At 41.3% G+C, this 23123-nt stretch overlaps 1 protein-coding gene across 6 annotated transcripts in view; it reads right to left on the bottom strand.

Moving 5' to 3' along the window:
• Positions 1–22374, bottom strand: part of PLPP1 (phospholipid phosphatase 1) — a 125166-nt gene extending 102792 nt beyond the window's left edge. The window contains exons 1-3 of one of the 6 annotated variants that reach the window (XM_054032449.1): positions 22074–22374; positions 4655–4741; positions 2476–2630 (exon numbers count right to left, since the gene is read on the bottom strand). In XM_054032449.1, the coding sequence (XP_053888424.1) occupies positions 2476–2630; positions 4655–4712 (213 nt within the window). In that variant the 5' untranslated portion in view covers positions 4713–4741; positions 22074–22374. Of the gene's footprint in view, positions 1–294; positions 415–2475; positions 2631–4654; positions 4742–21528; positions 21541–21662; positions 21673–22073 lie in introns of those variants that run through there. The other 5 variants (XM_054032450.1, XM_054032451.1, XM_054032448.1 and 2 more) reach the window with 5 other exon arrangements.
• Between the last annotated feature and the right edge of the window lie 749 nt (positions 22375–23123).

The following is a 23123-nucleotide window of genomic DNA, read 5'->3' as shown; positions in this document are numbered from 1 at the left end:
TATAAGCAAAGCCTATATTCTCAATTCCTAGATGCATGACACACAACAGCCAATATATCAGTTTTGCCTGCAATCTGAATGCATCATCATATATTAGCACAAAACTTTCAGATAGTAAAGCTGTCATCTTTTTTCTAAGGCCACTTGGTTGCACCTCAGGGTGTGTGGACTAATTATCCACGTCAGTGTCATTCTATAAAGTGCCAAACTAATTATACAGAAGAATCAATCGGTTGACTTCACAAAACAAATAAATCCAGTGACTCAGTTGGAAAACTAAACAGATTTAGTGACCTTAATCTGATATGAAGTAGGTAAGGCGTGTTCAGAAAGGTTCTCTTGCATATCCTACAAAGGAACATAGTGTATGCTCTCAATCAGTTTCTGAAGTTCTGGCTTAAGTCCATGCTTTTACTGAAAAAAAAAAAAAAAAATCTTGAGAATCTCTTCATTTGAGTTGTTCAAATACAATACTATCGTGCTTTTTTTTGGGCACAATTTCTTATGCTAGTTAAATTATTTGTGTAGAAGATGTCATTCTTTCTGTTTGCCTTATCCGAGATCTGGAGTATTAACATAGTAATGTCATATACCCTTGAAGTAAAGAAAAAACAAAAGAGCACAGAAAGCCAAGAATTACAGAGCTTGCACAAAGTCCTCTGAAGTTGATCAGAGTATTGGTTTCAGGAAGCAGGTTTGTAATAAGTCAACAATAAAATATTTGCAGTTAAGGGTATTTCAGGCACTCAATCTAAAAAGCAGTACATGCGTGGGTTATATATGTATATATCTCCTTAATTAAAAGTTACAAAAAGTCCTATATAACCTAGCTGTCACAGGAGGCTCAAACGTGACTCCTCCCTATCTGAAAGGCAAAAAAGTTTATGCCTAAATAAGCTTGGGATGGAGAGACCATTTTTAGTTTTTTGTTTTTGTTTTTTTTTAAGTTGAAGTCTAAAAGATATGGAGATGTTTTATATTATTGTGTATAGTTTACATTTTTCTGATGCTATCCTTCATTGCACTTGAAAAATGTGCAAGTACATCTAATTTGCATGTCTGAAATTAGACAGATATGTAATTACCATGTTCACCTGTGCCCATGCCAATGGATGATTTCACATCTGTGCCTAAAAAACTTAATATTTATTGGCCAGTTTGCAGTAGGCTTCCTTAAGACTTGATAAAGCCTGCATCTTTGTGAGAGTCCTGAAATATGTTACACTTTTCTTTGCAAAAAAGGCATGATGAAAGTATATAATGTATGAAGTTTCACCTTGATTACGGAGATGAAAATTTCAGTTTACTCTATGAATTCCAAATTTCATATTTTAAGACACAAAAACCAATATATTAATTTGCTGGTTTTGGAGCTTTATGTTAGTTAGTTCCCCCCCTGAAACATTTGTAGAGCTTTTGTTTTAACCATTTTTATGGCATTTTTGTCTATTTATTTTCAGAAGGCAGTCATAAGGTCTAGCTTTCTAACTGTGTACAATACGCAATACAGTGCTGGTAAAAAAGTGATCATGCATAAACAGTATCTGGTATGCATTCAAAACATACACGGGTTGCATGGATTTATGTTTCTGACATTTAAAGTAAATGGTTACCTCCATCCCTGAAATTCTTCAGAAGATACTTCACACTGACTAATAATTTAGCACCTGGAGTCTTAGCAAGTTGCTACATGATTAAAAGACTAGTAGAGACCGAGATGTTTCTAACACGATTTGGTCAGCAACAAACATTTCCAAGCCAAAGTCTAATCTGAACTAGGCAAGTTTTGGGCAAGCTGTCTTGCACACAGTCTTGGCTAGGGCCAAGATTAAATCCAGTTAAAAACCCAGTTCAGAGTCAAATTGTTCCTTGTTAACTTGTGTGGTATCACAGCACCCAGCCCCTTTTCCGCAAGCTGCTTCTAAGCATCCAAGTCTCACTGCCATCAGACTCTGAAGGATCCAAGAATTCACCACGTGTATCTTTTGGCCTATAAAAAAAAGTTCACCTCTGCAGACAATATGCAATATAAGCAGAGCCCCTCACAAACTGAGGTTTCTCTAACAAGAGACATATAGCATTTCAATTATTTACAACTGGCATTGCAGTCTGTTCAGAACAGATGTACAAAGAGAATTTCCAGAAGCACTGCAAAATACAAAACTTTACATTAACATACAAAAGCCAAACTTCAGTTTATTTCTGACAAGTAACAATCAGAAGTTATTGGCCACCTACAGGTTTCGATGACTTCAAGAAAAGGTAGTGGAATCACTAAGCTGAAGTGAAATCTGGAAGTTATTTTAGTTACCACAGCAATCAACAAAAATATAAGGCTATATAAATATTTTATTTCTCCGGTATATTTATCCTCCCTCTAGATCCAAATCAGTATCACAACGATGACCTATTGGAACCCTCTTAAGTCTTTCCCCCCCCCGCCGCACACAGATGGCTAGAAATTCAGCTACTTACAGAGAAAATAGGCAGGGTGAACCCCACTGCATATAGGACAGTGGATGTGACGGTACTGTCATGGAATGGATACTTGATGCTGTCATCATTACAGAAAAAGCCTCTCTGATATGGCTTTATTTTGGCCAAGTTTAGAACACCCAAGGGTAAGCCAGCTGTTGGGGGAAGGGAAAAAAAAGACACAGATGGTTAAATTAAAATTCACTTTATCAGGCATGGAGAAAGCTTCAGAACAACATGCAAAACTTAAGTTTCCCTTGAGTCAGTGCAGAATATTAAATACCATGCAATGCACACACTTGCCCAACCCTTGCTATAGCCAATGAAAAGGCTGCCTCTTAGTTAGGAACAATACATAATGTCACCTGCCAACAATCGCAGAAATTGGAGGGAGGTAAAGGAGTTCAAAGTCTTGTTTTTTTTAATTGATGAAAACATTGCCAGGTACTGAGCCAAGTACTAGCCTTTGAAACTGATGTGCCACTCAACTCCAATTTTAGTTAACAAGAATACTGGAGGGCAGAATATGGCCCCATTATTCTTTTTTAAAATGACATTGACCTTTCATTGAATTAACAGTGTGTAGAACTGTTTAAATATCTCATTAAAAATTCAAGTTCTGAAGCCAAAGGAAGGAGAACCTTTCAAACTTTTTTTTGGAGAAGGAAAAAATAAGACCGAACCAAGTCTCATGATGGGAAAAAACAGTTCTGAAATGGGAAGAGGAGAGGAATTTCAAAGACACAGTCAGGAAACTGGACATCTTGAATGGAATAAGCTAATTTATAAATTATTTTTTAAACATTGTGACAAAAAACTTGCTTGCCTCATTTTATATAATTATTGTAGGCTTTAAATAGGACATGCATAAAGTGAATAGGATATGGCCCTTTATATTTAGAACTCTTCCAGTAGTAATCTCATCGATTTAATATATCATTTCTAAAAAGGTAGCTGTGAGCCAAATAACCAAATCTTTATAATCTTTTTACCTGAAGAGAACATTTACATTAATCCCCTTACCATCGGGACTTTCAGGGCTGGCTTAACAACAGTGAGCTTGTTTACAAAAATGGATTTCTACTGTAACATTCCCAATTTCACTGCAGTTCTACAAGTCTGGATACAACTTTTACATAAAGCAGAACAGAAAGACTCAGTTCCTCTAAAGAACAAACGACATGCCTCTACTGGCTAGAGAGCCATTTGAATTCAGTGATAAGGAACTACTCCAGTAGGTTTCAGAGTGTACAGGTATCAGCAAAAACAATGGGGAGTCCTGTGGCACCTTAGAGACTAACAAATTTATTTGGGCATAAACTTTCGTGTGCTAGAGTCCATTTCATGATCTGATGAAGTAGGTTCTAGCCCACGAAAGCTTATACCCAAATAAATTTGTTAGTCTCTAAGGTGCCACAAGGACTCCTTGTTGTTTTTACTCCAGTAGGGCTACTGAATGTTGGCTATGCTAACGGACACAAATTTGTAGAGATATTAATTCCTATTAAAGATTCATATTAAGTTGTTTTTTCTTAACCTGTGTCCATTCCTTAATTCCTAACTTATTAATTGAAGAGGGTGGAAGAAAATCAAATTTGTAAAGTTTCAAGTAATCCAGTCAAGAGCTCTGTACTCCTAAAGATCGGACTGAATAATGCAGAGACCGAAGATGGAGGTGAGCAAAAGCTACACCCTGGAATCCAAATCCCTACAAATTTTGGAGTAAGTGTGGGGGAAGAATCTCAAAGGTCCAAATCCAAACCAGGCCTGCAGTTTTGGTTTCGTGTCACAGCCAAAACCATCTGGGGCCAATATTTTAGTACATAAAAGACTCAAACCTTGTGAAGGCAGCTCACCAGAGTTCAGCACCTTCAGACTTTTAAGTATAATCCTGATTCACCCCATATCCTAGCCTAAACCTATGTCAGATCCAAAGCACCGCCTCATTTATTCATCTCTGAATGACCTCTCTCCTTCTCAAGTTAAGCAGTGCATTTCCTTCAAAAGCCTTTACACAAGACTTTAAAAGAACAGAGGGACTCAGAACTCCTTCCTAATCTAAGGAGTCCAGGCTTCCATATTTTTGTTTATATAGCAGTAAAAAGAAATTCAACACATGCCAGTAAGTAAAATACTCTAACTTAGAATGGGTTCAAAATCTTAGCCCTAAAGAACTTACAATTCAAAATATTGAAGAGTATAGTGCCTTGAATAAAGTCAAAGAGGCATGTGCCCATTATCACCAACAAGCTTCACAGAAAAGGACCTGATTTTGAAGGAGAAGAAACAGGGTAAAAGACAACTCTAAGGCACAGGTTAATAAGTAGGAGCAGAGGAATAGTCAGACAAATGCCATAGAAAGGTAGTGATACTCAGGCTTTTGCAACCTGAAATAGGGAAAGAAAAGTCAGTGTGGTGGGAGAGGAGTACAACCTTGACATCAATGTTTGTGCATTCATGCAACAGACCTCAAATTCCAGTTCATTTGACTTTCACAACACTTCAGAGAGTCTTTGTTTTTGAAAGCCCACATCTTCCTGGATTCATTCATTAAGATTGTTTGTGGTCAGAATATACATAGATACTTTAAACTATATTTATACAGATATCTACCAAACTTCTTAATTTTTTTAGTTTCTATTTGTTTCTACCAACTAATTTTTCAACTTTCTCTAGTATCTCTGCATTGTGCAATTTATATTATTAGAACAGCTCTCACTGAACTCATTTTTTCCAGATTCCAAAGCAGCTAACATTCTATTCAATAATCCACTAGTCACCTTATCAATATACAAACATAATTGGTGTTCCCCATATTAAGTTGCCTGTTAGTCACTCATCCCTTTCATCCTCAAGACCACTCCAGTTTCAAAGTTTTGATCTAGAGTTCTCAGTGTGTGGTAGTTCTCTTCCAGACACCTTCAACTTTCAGAGATGAGCCCCCTTCCTTTCTGTATCCTTGTAGAGACCCTCATCTACCAGAATTACAAAATGGTATGCACAGACTTCCGATCACAGCAAGTGTTTACAAGTAGATTAGATTTGGAAGGATTAGATTTTTATCTGTGACAGTGAGCGTCAATTTCACCACACCACACCACACACATATTTCTATTGATAAGAAAAATTTATAGATAGGCAGAGTAAGAAAAATGCTGCTTGAGAATTTAGAGTTTGATTTCTGGATATTATATTTATTTTGGCATGTGATATTGACAATGTTGGTTTTAATGATTATAAAGCTTTAATTTCTTGAATCTCAACATCTGTCATTAAATAATTGTCTGACCCCCACATTGTCCTAAATTTTGAACAACTAAAGATTTCCAAAATAAATGATAAAATAAAAAAATGCATAAGAACAAACATGGATAATATCCATGTAAATTTTAAAAATTGATATCAGCCAAGCCTATTTATTAGTTATATCCAGACAAATAGAGAGCTTCCTTAATAGAAATGCGAAGTGTCAGGTCTCCTTCTATGGGAGATGCTGAGAAAGGGGCATCAAGTCTGGCTTTGAAGAACTGGAATGGGAGGCAAATCAGCCAGTTTTTGTTCATCCCTTGCCCCATCTCCAGCTATTTCAAGCCCCCTCAAGTCTAGTCCAAATCACAGAGCACCCTAATTCCAACAGAGGTCAACTTTAATAACTAAGCTGTTTATCAAATACCCAGTTCTATCTTTAGAAAATTTTAGATCACAAAAGGCAGTGGAGCATACACCCAGTAAGATGGCATCTGTTAAAATAAGCCTCCTGCTGCTACAGGAAAAGACTGTCTTTTCTCCTCCTCTTGCTCTTTATATAATGATTTATTATTTGTATTCCAGCAGCACCAAGAGTAAACTAAGTACTGCACACACCTGCAGAGGCAAATAGTTCCTGCCTTGAAGAGTACACCAGTTTATCCAAGTGTTAACCAATTATTAATAAGGCCCACTAAGGCACCCCAATCATAGTGGGCTCAGATTAGGGTTGCCAACTCTCCAGGATTGTCTGGGAGTCTCCAGGAATTAAAGATCAATCTTGAATTGAAGCTCACATGTGATGAAGCCTCCAGAAAAATGTCCAACCAAACTTGGCAACCCTAGGTCAGATGCATGCTGCCCACACTACACTGGCACTGTGACAATGAGGTCACACACATTCCATATTTCAGTCATATGTAGCCCCTTGGGCTACATGAGAATTAGAAGTTTCTTGGAAAAAAGTCTTCACTCCATGTGCAGCTGCCATCTTTAAGTTTCCTGGCTGTGCAACAGGAGTGTCTTATACTACCAATCTAAAACAAAAGGAATAGGCTGCAACTCTCTCTTATTGCAGCCACAGCATTACATACCTTCTGTTAATTTATTGTTCTTCCTTATTTTATAGAGGTTATGACAGAATATAAAGTTAAATACAGGCATTAACTTTGTTCAACACAATTTATACCAGATAAGCCAAAGTGATTATTACTGTAGTAGCAGTTACGTAATGGACCCTGAACTGGGGGTAAAGGATAAAGGCATTACTGTACTGTTCTAAGAACAGTCACAATTCATGATAAGAAAAAGTTTTCCTCACTTTATTTTAAAACAAAATCACAAGTTGCTCTTTTAGTTTGGTGACACTTGTTTCTTTAAAAAGGCATTATCAAGAACTTAAAATCTCAGATTTTAAGTCTAATTTCCTTATTCGTGTTGCCAATATTAAAATTGGCTATGTTAAGAGTCTAGTTTACTTCTAATTATTCTGTTACTTACCCTTCTTTCTCCCCTTTCCTCAATTTGAGTAGTCAGAAAACTATTGTAGCTCTTCTCAGTCTTAGCCACCACTGATTTCACTTCTTGGTTCTCACATACTAGTCATGTTATAGTATTTGGTTTGAAAACATTGTAGGGGAATGTTTTGGACACAACACACTTTTATTTAACTGAACCTGAAACAAAAGTAGTTTTAGGCACACAAGTTTCATAGTCTGGGCTGCAGTGATATACTCATGTGTATTTGTTTTATTCACAAAAATAAAGTTATGCATATGCACTGGAACTACTCACAGCACCACAACATAAAGTTAAGCACATAAGTATGTTCCTGAAACTCTTACTCCTCTTGTCTAACAGGAAAAAGAAATTGGATGCAGCCAAAAATGGCATAGCCCCCACAAATTTAAGAGGAAAATAGAACAGAGTTTATTTTAACTTCAAAACTGAAAACTTTGTAGGGACCTAATGAAATATTTTAAGTTAAGAAAACTTGGGAATTGGGAACCGGACTATGAGAAGTCAACCGGAGTAATACTTGGCGGACTCCAGGGTGGGGCACAGAAGGGGACTCCGGGCTGGGGCTCAAAGATTTGGGGTGCAGGAGAGGGATCAGAGCTGGGGCAAGGGGTTGGGATGCAGGGGGTGTGAAGGCTCCAGCTGGGGTTGAAGGGTTTGGGATGTACGAGGGTGCTCCAGGCTGGGATTCCACACAAGGAGTCTCCAACTGAATGCTATTCATTAGCAAAAAGTTTAGTGATTTTTTTAAAATTAAAATACACTTTTACAGGTCACATTCTTAATTCCTAGAATTATGCTGTGACCTAGCCCAGCACTCAGCTAACATTCCATCAAACTGTATAACCATAGGTTCTCAGGATTCAAGCTACAGGAAAAATTGGAGTTTTCCCTATAAACTATGCAAATATAAGTGTTATACAAACATTCCTATAGGATAATGGAAGGATAGATTCTGTGGGAAGAGAGTGCCCAGGACTATTAAATATTCAATTTGCCAATCAGTGGGAGTTTTGCCACGGCTTATCAGAATCCTGTGTCCAACAAGGAAACTAAGTCAAGTCAGATTCACATTGCTGAGGAAAGTCAGTGAGCAGCTGACACCAAGAAAGGTGCTGGACTATTCACTTAGGGGAAGACCACCTCAAAGACACCTTAGTTGGAGGAGTAGAGGTAGCAGAGCCCTCTTCCCCCACCCACCTTACCCAGAGCAGCCAGGAGGCTGACACAAAGCATAGAAGACCAATAGAAAGAGAGAGAGCCCCTCAGAACAGCCAGGAGGTTCTGCAATGACTGGAAGAGACAGAAAGCTCCTTGAAACGGAAGAGGGAAAGAGGTGCTTAGAATTTGTCAAAACACCTAGTAGCTAGACAGAGGAAGATACAGAAGGTGGAGATCAATGCACCCTCTTTATTCCCAGCAGCCAGGAATGAGTGAAGGGAGAAAAACTGGGCTGTTTGCCAGAATGCTGCCCCTGGACCTCACTGGCAGGTTCCCTTTACCTTGTCTTTCCTATTTATACCTGGCTAGTAGATCTTTCCTGCCCTGACCGTAAGTGCCTAAGATTGTTAGCTGAAGCATTTTTAATACTATCATGTTTATACCAACCTAATGATTCTGATACTGTAATTTAAGAAAGCCTTCTGACAAACAGAGGGTACATATTTGCTTAAAGCTATACTAACTATAATAAAACTGAGCTAACATTTCTTTCTGTTCCTTTAATACTATTTGCAACTTCTTTTTTCATTAGTGAGAACATGCCAATAACTTGCTGGGTGGCTGAGAAGGAATAAGATTAAGAAGAGTAATAACCACAATGCTCTTTAATAGCTACCTCGCTGGCCCAGCCTGTGGTGTGATACAGATGGCACCTCAAAGAGGAAGTCATTTACTGTGCCATTCCTGCTGGATAAGGATGACTGTGACTGCTCAGGAGTGCAGAAGTGGGAAGGGGGAGAGGGGGAAAGGATTTATCCTCTGGCTTGGAGGAGACTGTACATAGAAATTCTTGGGGCTGGGCATGGTGAAGGGGAAAGAGATTTCTGTTTAAATCAATCATTTATTGTAAGGATTAAAGCTATTCTCTCTCCACCAATTAAGGTTAGCTCTATGGGAAATAAGATTCTCATTTCTTATCTACATTATCCACCCCAATTAAGAATGAATTACACATAACATCTTTGAAGTGCCTTATAAACATTAATGAGCTCATTAAGCTTCACCACCCCTGTTTTAAGTATGCAAACAAGTACAATTTGAGTTTTACAGATGGAGAAAACAGAGGCAGTGAGAGGTCAGTGGCCTGATTTTCAGAGTTGCTGACTGCCTGTAAATCCTACTGAACTCCACCTGTACATTCTGCTGCAAATATTCAGCACATATTAGAATAATTGATTTTAACCACAGTAGTACAGGTAGGAATATACAGTGAATTTGAATCTGGCTGCATTAACATGATCACTTACAAAAATTATTAAAAAAGGAAATCAACTTAAGGTCAAGACCTTGTTATTCCAGATTTTGTAGCTGTCCAGCCCACTCATATCTTGCCTTCCCTATTCCCAAAAAGGAAGCAGGCTGTCAAACAGGTGGAGAAGTTCTGCAACTACAATCACAGATTTTCTGTTTAAAAGTCTGTGTGTAAAATGAATCTAGTGATTCAGGTTTTATTGAAAGCCTGTCAAGTTAGATGGTTTGACCATTTCCTCACCCCAAGCTAGAATACATTGGACTGCAACTGCTGAAAGTATTTTCAAGTCAATGACCATGAACTCTGTACACATGACTGATTTTTAACTATGGAAAGATGCAGAGGTTCTCCTTTCCTGTGCAGGTTAGTAAGAATGTAGCACAGCAGTGTTCTACTTAAACAAACAGGGTTCTTAACAGATCCAGGTTATGATGGCAGGGTCAGAGAAACTACAGGTTTTCCATAACACACTACACCATCCCTAAGACCATGCCATTTTTCCCATACTGTATCCCAATAGCACGCATCAGAATATAAATAAGAGAACTATTTTAGTAATCAGAGCCAGGCATTCTCTTGGCAACCTGGAGTTTTCATAACTTATAACTGTTTCCAGAGCACACCAGTTGTGGCTTTAAACTGTCATTATTATAGTGTTTGAAAATAAATGTGCATTAAAATGCAGTTTAAGTAATTAGACCTAGTATTTGTTTTTGCAAAAAAAAAAAAAAAAAAAAAAAAAAAAAAAAAAATCTACTTTTGAAGCTAGACAAGTTTGTTCAGAGTTAGTTTAAAATTAATAAGCTTTTTATGTAACTGTCACATTTGAGTACACAGAAGGGTTCTACAATATGTTCAGATACATCTCATCTAACTTTTCTCAACTTTTATCTATATGAATAAGAAGGAAGCTAAGTGCTTAGATACCACAATATTTCATGTGTGTAGAGGTATTATCTGCCCTGTTGAAGATTATAATAGAACCATTGGCTATATACAGATCAACTGCCTTGCCATATATTTTAGATGTCCGTTATTACAAACGTTCCCTTTGAGAAGAAAGTTCCATTTCCAATGCTGATGTGACCACAGATCTAAGAAGAGAATAAGAGGTGACAGTCTTGAGTCTGAATGAAATTCTGATTTTAATACAGGTCACAGAAAGAACTGTAAACATGAAAGCAAATGTGTGTATTGGGGAGGATGGAAGGAGAAGTGGACTTCTGCCTATTTTGTGGATGCTTCTTTATATGCAAGAGGTTGAAAGGTTAATTTTAACTAGAAAAAAGAAAAATTCAGATCTGTCTTTTTAAGACGATTCTGTGGTAACTGGAGAACCTCGTGAAGTGACATCACAGGAGGCTGAAAGCTAAACCGGGGGGGGGGGGGAGGGGCGCGTGTGGAAGGAGGGGAGACATTTTTACTCAACCTGCCTAAAAAAAAATTTTAAATTAATATCCATTTGATGCCAATACCTGCTGTCACTTGGTAGAAAGGATGTCAGTTAAAGAGCTGACATTAAAAACTTACAGCTTAATTGGAGGGATACAGTGAACATTGGAGGCCTACAGAACATCTTCAAGAAAAACTAAAAAAGAACAAACCTTTGCTAATATTTCTATGTCAAGAAGGAGACATTATAAATAAAGCAGCACCAGGGGCACAACATTTAATTTTTCTACATCTTTTGTAGGTCACTTTTAAAGGTATCTTGATTTCACAAGCTAAATCTCTTCAATGACTTACACAGCTCAAAAGTTTAATATTAAAAAAAATTATGAATACAAGTGACAGCATCTAACTAGTTTTCAGATAAATATTAATTGGAGAAGTTAACCAGAGTGGAACCCAAACAAACAATGGTAATAAGCAATTCAGCATTAAGATTGGAAAGCAGTTATAATCAAATGGTGAGCTCATTCCCTGTCATCCTGGAAGAATGGCTAGGTCTCACATGAGTAAGTCTGCAGTAGGAGGAAACAGCATAGCCACGATTAATTAAAAGGGGCCAATTTCTGAATATCTGCACTAGGACTGCATAGGTGTTCCTGAAGTGATACTTGAGCACAATTACACACACACACACACACACACACACACACACACTCTATCACTTAGAACATACGCAGACACTGGGAGTATAAGCACTCCCCAAATCATTAAGGGGTTCTTCTGCTTTAGATCATTAAAATGGTCAAAAGTTTTCATATCTAGACCAAAAAGACGACTATGGAAGAATTGCTGCCAAGTCCCCCCCACTTTAAACAAATATAAATAACACAGTACAATAAAAACTAGCTCAAAGAACCAGCCTTCATTGTGCCCTAAAAAAGGGCACAAACATAATATCCCATAGGGAAGGGATGGGCAAACTTTTTGGCCTGAGGGCCACATCCGGGTATGGAAATTGTATGGCGGGCCATGAATGCTCACCAAATTGGGGCTGACTGCAAGAGGGTGTGAGGGGTCTGGCTGAGGGGGCAAGCTCTGGGGTGGGGCCAGAAATGAGGAGTTCAGGTTGGGGCAGGAAGCTCTGGGCTGGGGCAGGAAGTTGGGATGCAGGGGAGGGGGAAGGCTCTAGCTGGGGGGAGGGTCTGGCAAGGGGGAGGTTGCTGGGAAAGGCTCCGGCAAGTCCCTGCTGTAGAGAGAGGTTCCAGCAGCAGCAAGCTGCTGATCAGTTTTTTTGTTCCCCCGCCCCACCCTGTCTCCTCCCCACCACCAAAGCATTTCGTTGATGTGTAGCTACACCAGGGGTGGGCAAACTTTTTGGCTGAGGGCCACATCTGGGAATAGAAATTGTATGATGGGCCATGAATGCTCACAAAATTGGGGTGGGGGTGCGGGCTCTAGGGTGGAGCCAGAAAGGAGGAGTTCAGATTGCAGGAGGGGGCACCGGGCTGGGGGAGGGAGTGCAGGGGGGTGAGGGCTCCAGCTGGGGGTGCGGGCTCGGGGTGGGGCTGGGGATGCAGGGTTGGGGGTGCAGGAGGGTGCTCCAGGCTGGGACTGAGGGGTTCAGAGGGCAGGAGGGGGATCAGGGCTGGGGCAGGGGGCCAAGGGTGCAGGCTCTGGGCGGCGCTTACCTCCTCAAGCAGCTCCTGGAAGCAGCAGCAGCAGCGTATTCCCCCTCTGTCTCCTATGCAGACGTGCGGCCAGGTGGCTCTGCGTACTGCCTCACCCATAGGTGCTGCCCCCACAGCTCCCATTGGCCCTCATTCCTGGCCAACGGGAACTATGAGGGCAGCGCTTGGGGTAGGAACTGTGTGCAGAGCCCCCTGGCTGCCCCTACGCATAGGAGCTAGAGGGGAAGATATGCCGCTGCTTGCGGAAGCCGCGCGGAGCCACAGCATGCGGGGAACAGGACAAGCCCCCAACCCCGCTCCCCAGCGGGAGCTCGAGGGCCAGATTAAATGCAGCCCCCAGGCTGTAGTTTGCCCACCCCTGCCATAGGGGTTACTATATCCTCTCATTACAATTTACAAACATCTCCCCCCGGCCAGAATCTTTGCAGCATAAAACCAAATCATAACCGCAAGTTTATTCTGTGGTCAGAACTGTAGCCACACATGAGTTAATGCACAGTAGTTGCAATGCTGTGGTCATGTAACAATGTATCCCAAGAAGTTAAAGTATATTTTAAGAGAGTCCTGTTTCTCACACACAGCACCACTGTGATATCTTCATGTTCATCTCACATGGCCCAGTCTTGTTCCCTCTGAAGTCAATCAGGAGATTTGCCATTGATTTCAGCAGAAGTTGGACCAGTGATGGTGAAAAAGTTTACATTAGGGTTTCTGTGCTTCATGACAGACTATAAATAAACTGTACAGAATTGGCAATACTGGGAGTTTTCTTTTAATTTTACACTGACGCCTGAAAAGCAGACAATTACTGTTTAAAAATTGTCTCCTGAAATCAGTATTTTCCACTGACTTCAACAGGCTTTGGATGAGGCCCAAATTTATTTTATTGAAGCAGACTCCCAGCTAAGAGGGGGAAGCCCTCCGCCCCCCCCCACCACCACTTTTTTTTTTTTTAACTGACAGTTAAAAGCAGGTTGGATGGAGCACTCAAGACCATATGAAAGGGAACAAATCACACTAGCAGACAAGAGGATGGACTGCTTGTACTTACGGGTCTTTACCATCTCCGACTTCTGTAAGTAGAGTCTAGAATTCTAACATAACCTGCTAATTGATTACTTTTTATTGAGGCTTTTGTGATCTTAATCTTTTGTGACTAGTAGGGACTTTTCAAACTTTTGTAGCTATTTATTGTGTTCTTCCAGTCATCGCACTTTTGGTAGTTGGTTTCACATATTTGGTCTAGCTGAACTAAACCTGAAGACATTCTTCCCACTTCCACCCATAAGTGCTGCCACCAGTCATGTGCTGGGAGGGGAGGGAGGCTAAGACCCTCTATGTTGTTTGCCCAATGTAAAAGGTCTCTTTAGTCAGTTGTTCCCTAACTGATTGTTTAAGAGAACCTCTTTTACTTTCCTTTGATTATCATATTTGATCTCCATCCTTCTCCTTCCCCTCCCACAACCACCTAATATAGGTAGAGAGATTTACTGATCAATTGAACTGCTCACCTGCCTCTTCAAACATTGTGCCAGGGACAGAATGATAAGTTTTTAAAATTTAATCCATCAGTTTTCCATGAAGGCAAACAACTATAGTAAGTACACTATATACAGTTTGAACTGAAGCTACTAAAACCCAGTTGCTTCCATCTAAAACATAAGAGCCAGACCAGTGGTTTAAGACAATGGCTATTAACTAGTAAATGCTAGATTAAGACTAACTCTGGATTTTTGCTTCCTAATATGGCAGAAGTGACAGCTTCTGCATGAGGTGGATCACATTATGCAAAGTGAAGGGAGTTTTTTGGGTGCTGTTCTTGGCAGCAAAAGCATTCAGGGATCAGGAAAAACAAAAACAGCGTGAGGAAAAAGCCTTGCAGTTTTGGTCAGTCACCTGTGCTCTCAGTAGATCTTAGAAGAGAATGCTTCTCTCATGTGCACCGTAGCTAAATTGAAGACAAGTTGCCCCTTTCACCGGACTCTGAAGATTCAACAACAATTTGCATTCTAGAAGTTTAACATCCATATAATGATAAACTTGGAAGTGATACCAACAGTATGTTTGTGAGTCACAAGAAGTCAAGGTAGAGGTGGCAAGGCTGGGGAACTACAGCATTCAGGAACTGCAACACTACACAGAAATAGGCATTGTTTGATCAGCACTGACACCTCAGCTGTCATTTAAGCTTTGCCTTCACTGAGGCTACATCTACAATACACACACTAACACAGCAGCATGTAGCTCAGGGTGGCCCGCGGGCCGAATTCAGGCCACCAGCCATTTTAATCCGGCCCTCAAGCTCCCAGATGTGGCCCTCGGGCCAAAAAGTTTGCTCACCCCGGTGTAGCTACACATCAGTGAAATACTTTGGTGGCGGGGAGGAGACAGGGTGGGGCGGGGGAACAAAAAAACAGATCAGCAGCTTGCTGCTACTGAAGCCTCTCTCTACAGCAGGGACGGGCTCCAGGAGCACAGGAGCAGCAGGACACTATGCTGCTAAAAACAGCAGCGTAGACAGGAAGCAATGCTTGGGGTAGTAGGAAGTGTCTAGGGTATGTACTCACATACATACCCACCCCCTTCAGGGCATCTTTTCGCTGCTCACCTAAGCTGTGCCCCACCAGCTATGCTGTTATTTGTGCTGGGGGCAGGGGCTACATGTTCACGTACTCTACGCTGCACGCTTCTTTTGGTGGAGTGTAGACACACCATGTGGGAAAAATATGGGGAGGGGGGTTTTAAAACTAGAGAGATAGTTTATGAGAATTAACTAGGATTTTTACAGCAAGATTATGACTAAACATTTCAGCTATCCTTCTGTAGACCCACACCACTATCTTTTTTGGCAGTAGAGACATCGCCTTAGTCTCTGATCCACCCAGAGTGGAAAAGAGATACTGGTCCACATTTGTTCCAGACAAATTATAATCCAATACTCTTCTGCAACTTTCACAATTCAATCCATCACTTTCAAAATTTTAAAAATGAAGCTGATTTAAATCTAACAGAGTCAGCATTCTCTTATCTAATTTGAAGTATTTATTAAACACAAAAGCATAATTATAGTCAGCGATGTTCTCTTTTATCAGAGGGGTAGCCGTGTTAGTCTGAATCTGTAAAAAAGCAACAGAGGGTCCTGTGGCACCTTTAAGGCTAACAGAAGTCTTGGGAGCATAAGCTTGCATCTGAAGAAGTGAGGTTCTTACCCACGAAAGCTTATGCTCCCAAGACTTCTGTTAGTCTTAAAGGTGCCACAAGATCCTCTGTTGCTTTTTAGCGATGTTCTCTTTGGAAGACAAGAGCTTTCTCCCCCACCCCATTAATCAATAGTGACTAATTGATATTTGTATATTATTGCTTTTGCCACACTGCACCAGCTTTATGGGAGGTGGACAAGATTATCTGTGCTATAAAAGAAATTACTCATCTTTTTAGATGTACCCAACACAATTCAAGAAAAATGATAGGTAATCCTCTCCTTTTGTAAATAGTTTACTTCCTCCTTAAATTACCTAGTTAGAGTATTTCTCTAATAGCATCACAGGTGTTTCATCAACCATGTTAAGACATCAGTAGTGTCAATTCATCATCAACAGGAAGAAGAAGAAAAATTTCTATTTCCTCATAGCTTACAGCTTTATTGTACCTACAGCCAAGGATTTCTACCCCACAACTGTCACCAACTGTTAACCCATACAGAATAAACTATTGACTTAAGTAACAGATTATGGGATTTGATTTTTTCGGTTGTTCAAACTGATAAATTTGTTCACCTTCTTCAATAAGAAGTCAGCACATCTTGTAGGCAAATGTCATGTGCTTTTACCTGTGGACCCAGATTGCAAACAACTACGGTCTTCAGGGAAGACATGAGTCAGGAAATAAGCAGCCCTGTAATTAACACAAGCTTGTCTAATTAGAAAACAAACCGACCAGCTTCTATGGCACTTTGACACCCAGCGTTACTTGTAAGGGTGTTGCATTTTCACTCCGTCTTGTTTGTATTACACTGTATATTCTTTGGGGCAAGGACTGCATATTACTATCTTGTAAGCATTGTGTTCCTCTGTGGTAATCTTAATATTTAAGTGAGGGCTCAACTGAAAGATACACGGACATACTTTTCACCATTAGAAAAGAGGGATGTTCTGGAGTGTGCAGGAAGAGGAGCTAGTCAGTACTTCAGACCACCTGTATTTTCTAGAGGAGAAAAAAATATTTCCCTGTAAGCAAAGATATATAGTACAATCACCTTGAAAATAGGTGATTGCCCACAGTCTTGCAGTCCAGTACTGTACAGGAAACATAGGAAAAAGAAAGGGGAAAAAAAGAAGAGAAAAAAAAAAAAGACACTTAAGATACAGTGAAATTCTAATCTAATCATTTTGTAGAAGACTCCAAAAAGAAAGTTTATATATAAAATCTTAGCAAACGCGGCCCCCCCCAATAGTGTAAGAACCTTTTTTATGACAACATATCAAAATTTGAGGTTGGTCCCAGACTCTGGCTGATCTATCAAGCTAGAAGTGTTTTGAATGACACTGTTAAGGAGGGTTTCCCCTGCTACATCAGACACTCCCCAGTGGTCACATTCATGAAACATTAAGCTTAATCTCCAGTAGGGGACCTGTGGATATCTTTAGTCCCACAGGCACACAGCTAATTTGAGTAACACAAGGTGAGACGCAAGGATGTTTGGAGAACTAGAAGCATTTCATATCCGGCAGGAGTTTTCCCTCAGAAGTGTAAATATATCTTTCATGAAGACCTGAGGCTAAAGCCACACTCTCCATAATACACTGAACTAAAACCAGGGATTTGCTCACTCACTCAAGACAGACAATCTAGCACCAAAGTCTATTCCCATCTCGCCCCCTTTATGCATTAACTAAGCCATTCCCTAATTTTACAAATAGTACAGCCCACGTATCTTAACGAATTAGAGATGACCTGAAGAAGACCTCTGCGTAGGTGAGAGACACAAGCTTTCACGCTAACAGAAGTCGGTCCAATAAAAGATATCACCTCCCCCACCTCGTCTGTCAGGTTTTGTCAATGCATTTAAGCCTACGTGTGTGGAACAATTCTCTTCATGTGACACACTGGTAACATCCCCCCCCCGCCGCCCCTCGTTAACTAGCTTAGGCTAAAGAAGATGCGTTTGTAGAAGAGACTCTCAGCTATCCAGTACTCAGACTCCAATTCAGCAAGGCACCTAAGTGCATTCTTTTCTCAAGAGGGGTCCAAGAATAAGAATATTCTGCTGCTGAGCAAGAGGGGTGTTCACTCATGGGCCATGCAGGAGCTCATTCTATTATTAATAATTTGTATTGCCTAGGAGCCTCAGTCATGAACTGTGACCCCACTGTGCTAACTGCTGCATACAGAACAAAGAACGTGCCTACCCCAAACAGCTTACAGTCCAAAGAAGACAACAGATGCATACAGGCAGATTGGGGGGGGGGGGGGGGGGAGTACAAGGAAACAATGAGACTGCATTGGTCAGACTGATTAGGCTATGGTGTCAGCACATCGACAACCTAGCTGTTGTCAAGTTTTCTGTAAGCTTCATGGCGAAGGAGAATTTTGAAAGAGAATAATGAGTTAGTTTTTCAGATGTTTACAAGAAGCTTCTCCCAAACATAAGGGGCAGCATGGGAGAAAGCATAGAGGTGATGATGCTGTGAGTCAGAGGAAGGTGCCAACCTTTTGATAAGATATTGAATAAGAGAGAATAGGTATGCCCTAGGGTAAGGATGGATTGTGAAGGGCCTTGAAAGTGAAGACAAGTGAAGAAGCAGCTTATGTTTGATGCTATAGTGCCGATGAGAAGCATAGTGAGGAAAGTAACTGAAAGACTTCCCTGATCGATTGTATTCCCTAAATGGACAATCTACCCTAGTTCTCACTTACTGAGGAACAATCTCCACTCATTGATATATATATATATATATATATATATATATATATATATATATATATTTCTTTCCACAACCAAATCTCTGTACAACTTCACCTAAGTGATGTACCTGAATACTTGGATGCTAATATCTAAACTGTATTCTTAAAATTTATTCACCTAAATTTGAGTTATTGCGGATTATGTACTCTATGTATCATATGACTTTTAAAAACAAACTCTGTATTTGTGGATAATCTCAGCACTATACCCAGATGTACAGACACTCTTTTCTCAACCCATGTATTACGTAATTTTTTTAACATTAGCTTTAATAAAAACTTTAAATCTGTTCTTATCAAAAGGCAAGCCAGTGGAGGGCTTCAAAAGAGAAGAATGACATAGTCAAGACAACAGGATAGGAAAATGATCTTTGCAGCAACATTCTGAATGGAAATGAGCACAGCAGGATTGATTTATCCAGGCCAAAGAAAGAGACATTGCAGTAATCAATATGAGAAAAGCCAGGATGAGAAGTTTAGCTATGTGGATGGATTTAAATGGCCATATTTTAGGGATGTAATACACAAATATCAACAAGGCTTTGATATAACTTCAGTGAGAGAGCCTAGAGATATGTCTGAGTCAGAGAGAAAGTCCAGGCCTGAGTACCAAGCAGAATGGTAGTGTTGTCCACAGTGATCAAGAAAGGAGATCGTGGGGAGGAGAAAACGAAAACAGAACTTTTAGTCTATGTAAGTTTGAGCTGACAGACTTAAGGGGAGATTAGAGAAACAGGCTCAGATGATTTTAATAGTATCCATCATTGGAAATTTAAGATTCATGTAATTTTTTTGGTCACCTTCCCTTAATTTTAACTTGCTGTGAAGGGTTTATATGTTTTACATATTTTAAATTAAAGAAAATTTTACTGTCTTGAATTTAAAATGTACATGTAATGCTAAATACTTGACCCATTAAAAAGGCATTTAAAAATCCCAATATAAAATGAAGACAACCACTTGAAAGGCCACAAAAAAGTATCAAAATTTAATATAGCGAGGCTGTGGAAAATATTCTAAGTTTTGTAACTGATCACAACTTGCAGCCTTTGGCTAAATGGAGCCAAATCTGCTTTCCAAAAGTACAAGTTTCAGAGTAACAGCCGTGTTAGTCTGTATCCGCAAAAAGAAGAACAGGAGTACTTGTGGCACCTTAGAGACTAACAAATTTATTAGAGCATAAGCTTTCGTGGACTACAGCCCACTTCTTCGGATGCATATGCATCCGAAGAAGTGGGCTGTAGTCCACGAAAGCTTATGCTCTAATAAATTTGTTAGTCTCTAAGGTGCCACAAGTACTCCTGTTCTTCTTTTTCCAAAAGTAGTGTCCTACTGATGTCAATGCATTATGATGTCTAATGGAGCTGCAGATAGGGAATGCTACAGTTCCAAGTTGGCCAATCAGGATCAATTATAATCTGACTCGACTGCTTTGGCAGTATTTCACTAAAAACTGATGAGATGGTTGCATGCTCGTGGCCATTTTGGAAATGTCTTCACTTTAAAACTTTAAAAAAAAAAAACCCTCAAAAAGTGAGTGATCATTAGATGCAGATCTAGATATAAATATAAATGATGAAAGGAGGGGGTGTTCCAAATGGACATTAAAATATTCCACTGCATTTATTATTTTTGTTAACATGAAATTGCTTCTTCAGCAAGATCACAACTATGCTTTCTTATTAAGGTCCATTTAAAAAAAAAAAAATCTGTCTTTTGGATCAACTGAAGGGTGTTTTCACCTACAGCCTAAAGACCAGACATGTGATCCTCTCAGCAGTATGGCAAGGTTTTGATGACATGACACTAAAACCATCCATTAGCCCTTATACCATTTATACCAACAGTGCAGCTGCACTATTATTGAAAGATGGGTATTAACGCCAGGGAAGTCACACTAAATGCTGTTAACAGTTTTGACAGGGCGGGGGCATGCTAGACAGTAGACATTAGTAAATAGTAGTGAAAGAACTTGAAAACCCTTAAACATTCCTATTAGTCTGCACCAAGTCCAATACTGACATCTGCTTATGGAAGAAGATGCTACATCACCACGAGCATGCTGCTGAGATTATGAGTTATACTTGGAATTCCATCCATTTACTTGGATCAGCTTTTACTAAAGAGTGGTTTTCCCACTACTAGCTCTGTAAATTGGAGGTTACCTTTACAAATGCCTAGGGTTGGAGAGTGGAGGATATGGACAACAACCAGATGCTCTAATCATCAGTGATTTGTTAGACCAGGCTTATTGTACAATAACCTATTAAGATGAAGACAAAAACTTTTTGGATAAGCCTATTCATTTTAAGCAGGAAAGGATTTATTGTATATTTCATCTACTGCATCATCTACTGTGTACCCATCCTTCATGCCACAAAACAAAGAACAAAACACATTTTCCTAACTAGCCTTCTTGTTGATTTTTCTGCAGAAAAAAGTGGGCTACCTAAACCAAGGAGGAAAGAAAAACAAATCTCCAAAAGACAAAGCCTACAATACAGAGAAGTTCCTTGGGCTGTAACCAGAATGGGTTTGCTACTCATTAACTGTCAAAGCAGATGAAAAATAAAAACCCGAAAAAGGTTAGAGACCTGGAAGAGATTGAGAGAGCAGAAATGCATCACATTACACAAGACAAAATTAGTAAGATTTAGCCTTCTAGAAATAAACACTCATTTCCTCTTCATCACCACTGTCGCAACTCGTCAACTACATTAACATACCTAGGTAAAGAAAGGTACAAAATCCTAGTGAACCTCAAAAACCTACAGAAAAACGGCCCAAGCCATCTGCTTTCCAGCACAACTAGCTCTACCGGAGGGCAACCCCCGCCAATGCTTCACTTCTGCCGGTAACGAACCGCAATAGGACTACACACGTGCTTCTTGTTTAAAGCCACTAACTGCGTTAACCAGCTGCTAATCATCCTGATTTGGGGCAGTCGCAGCGACCAGGTTTCTCCAGGTGAAGGGGAAGGGAGGGGAGGGGAAGGAGAGAGGCTCCCAGTCGCTCTGGTGCGGAGGGAGGGGAGAGCGAGCGGGCGGGGAAAGGATGAAAGGTGAGGGGAGAGCAGTGGAAGCAGTCAGCCAGAGAAGGCTGCCCCTGTGCTGGCAGCTGGAGCAGCCTCTCTCTCCCAGGGGAGGGCGGACAGCCGGTGATTAGCGTGTGAGCCGCACCGCGAGCCGAGCGGAACGCTGCTGCAGCCAGGCGCGCACCCCGCACCGCGGCAGGGAGGGTGCCAAGCCCCGCACAGCCCGGGGGATAGCAAGCGGGGCAGGAGACAGAGCAAGGCACCGAAGCAGCCGGAGACGTACCCAGCACCACGCAGACCACATCCAGGAACACGAAGGGCAGCCGCGTCTTGTCAAACATCCTGCCAGCCCTGGGCGCCGGCTGCTGCGCGGCGAGGGACGCGGACTCCGGCGGGGCTTGGTGCCTGGGGGTAGCGGGAGAGGCTCTGCCGCATCCAGTCAGCGCTCCGGGGCAAAGCGCTGCAGCCAACGGCGCCTGGCACTGGCCGCTGCTGCTGCCGCCACTGCGGCTCCTACCCGGGCTGCGGCTTTAAGGAAGGGGCGGGCCCGGCCGGGCTGCGGGCGCGTGCGGCCGCCCCTGTGCAGACGTTCCACTCCGGCACCGCGCAACGGCCCCCGGCCAATCGCCTTCCTCTGCAGCGCGCTACGTGTCCCCGCCCCGGCGACCGAGATTCATGGCCCGCCCCCACTTTCCGCCGCAGCCCCGCCCTCTGGCGGCCGCGAGGGAAGGCGGGAGTTGGCCGTGATCCCTCAGCTCCCGCTGTGTGGTGGGAGCGCGACCGCGTGCAGCCCGCGCCTCGGTGACCGCCCAGCTGGGCCAGGCCCTAGAGAGCCCGGTGTGAGGTTACTGCCCGAGCTGGCTGCGTGGTCACCCGGGGCAGTGGCGGGGGAGAGAGGGGCAGAGTGGTCTATTACCCCAGACACTACTCCCCTCTTGAACCCAGGAGTCCAGAGTCTCTGGAGTCCTCTGCTGGCAGCGAGTAGCTGTGAACCACGCAAAGAATAACAGCCTACTACTTCTATCAGTCACTCTCCTAGCGCAAACCCTAGCAGCCTGTGCTGTGGCTCTAGCCGTCCAAACCCTGCTGATGACCCAAATTAGGAGGCGGTCACTATATATGGTTCCACAGGATAGAATTTCAATTGTTCAGGGTTGTTGTTTTTTAAATTAGGAAATTACATCCAAAACTGCATTAAAAGAACATTAATGTGGTGACATCAAGCACTAAAATGCCAGGGAATTCCAGAATTAAGGTTGCCAGTGCAATTTTTTAAAACACTACTTTTTATTTATTTCCCCACCATCACTGGAAAAGGGACTGAAAAGTAAAA

The sequence above is a fragment of the Malaclemys terrapin genome, chromosome 6 (genome assembly GCF_027887155.1).
Source record: "Malaclemys terrapin pileata isolate rMalTer1 chromosome 6, rMalTer1.hap1, whole genome shotgun sequence".
NCBI lineage: Eukaryota > Metazoa > Chordata > Testudines > Emydidae > Malaclemys > Malaclemys terrapin.
Note: the sequence above shows the minus strand (reverse complement) of the source record. Positions and strands in the feature narration are given on the sequence as shown.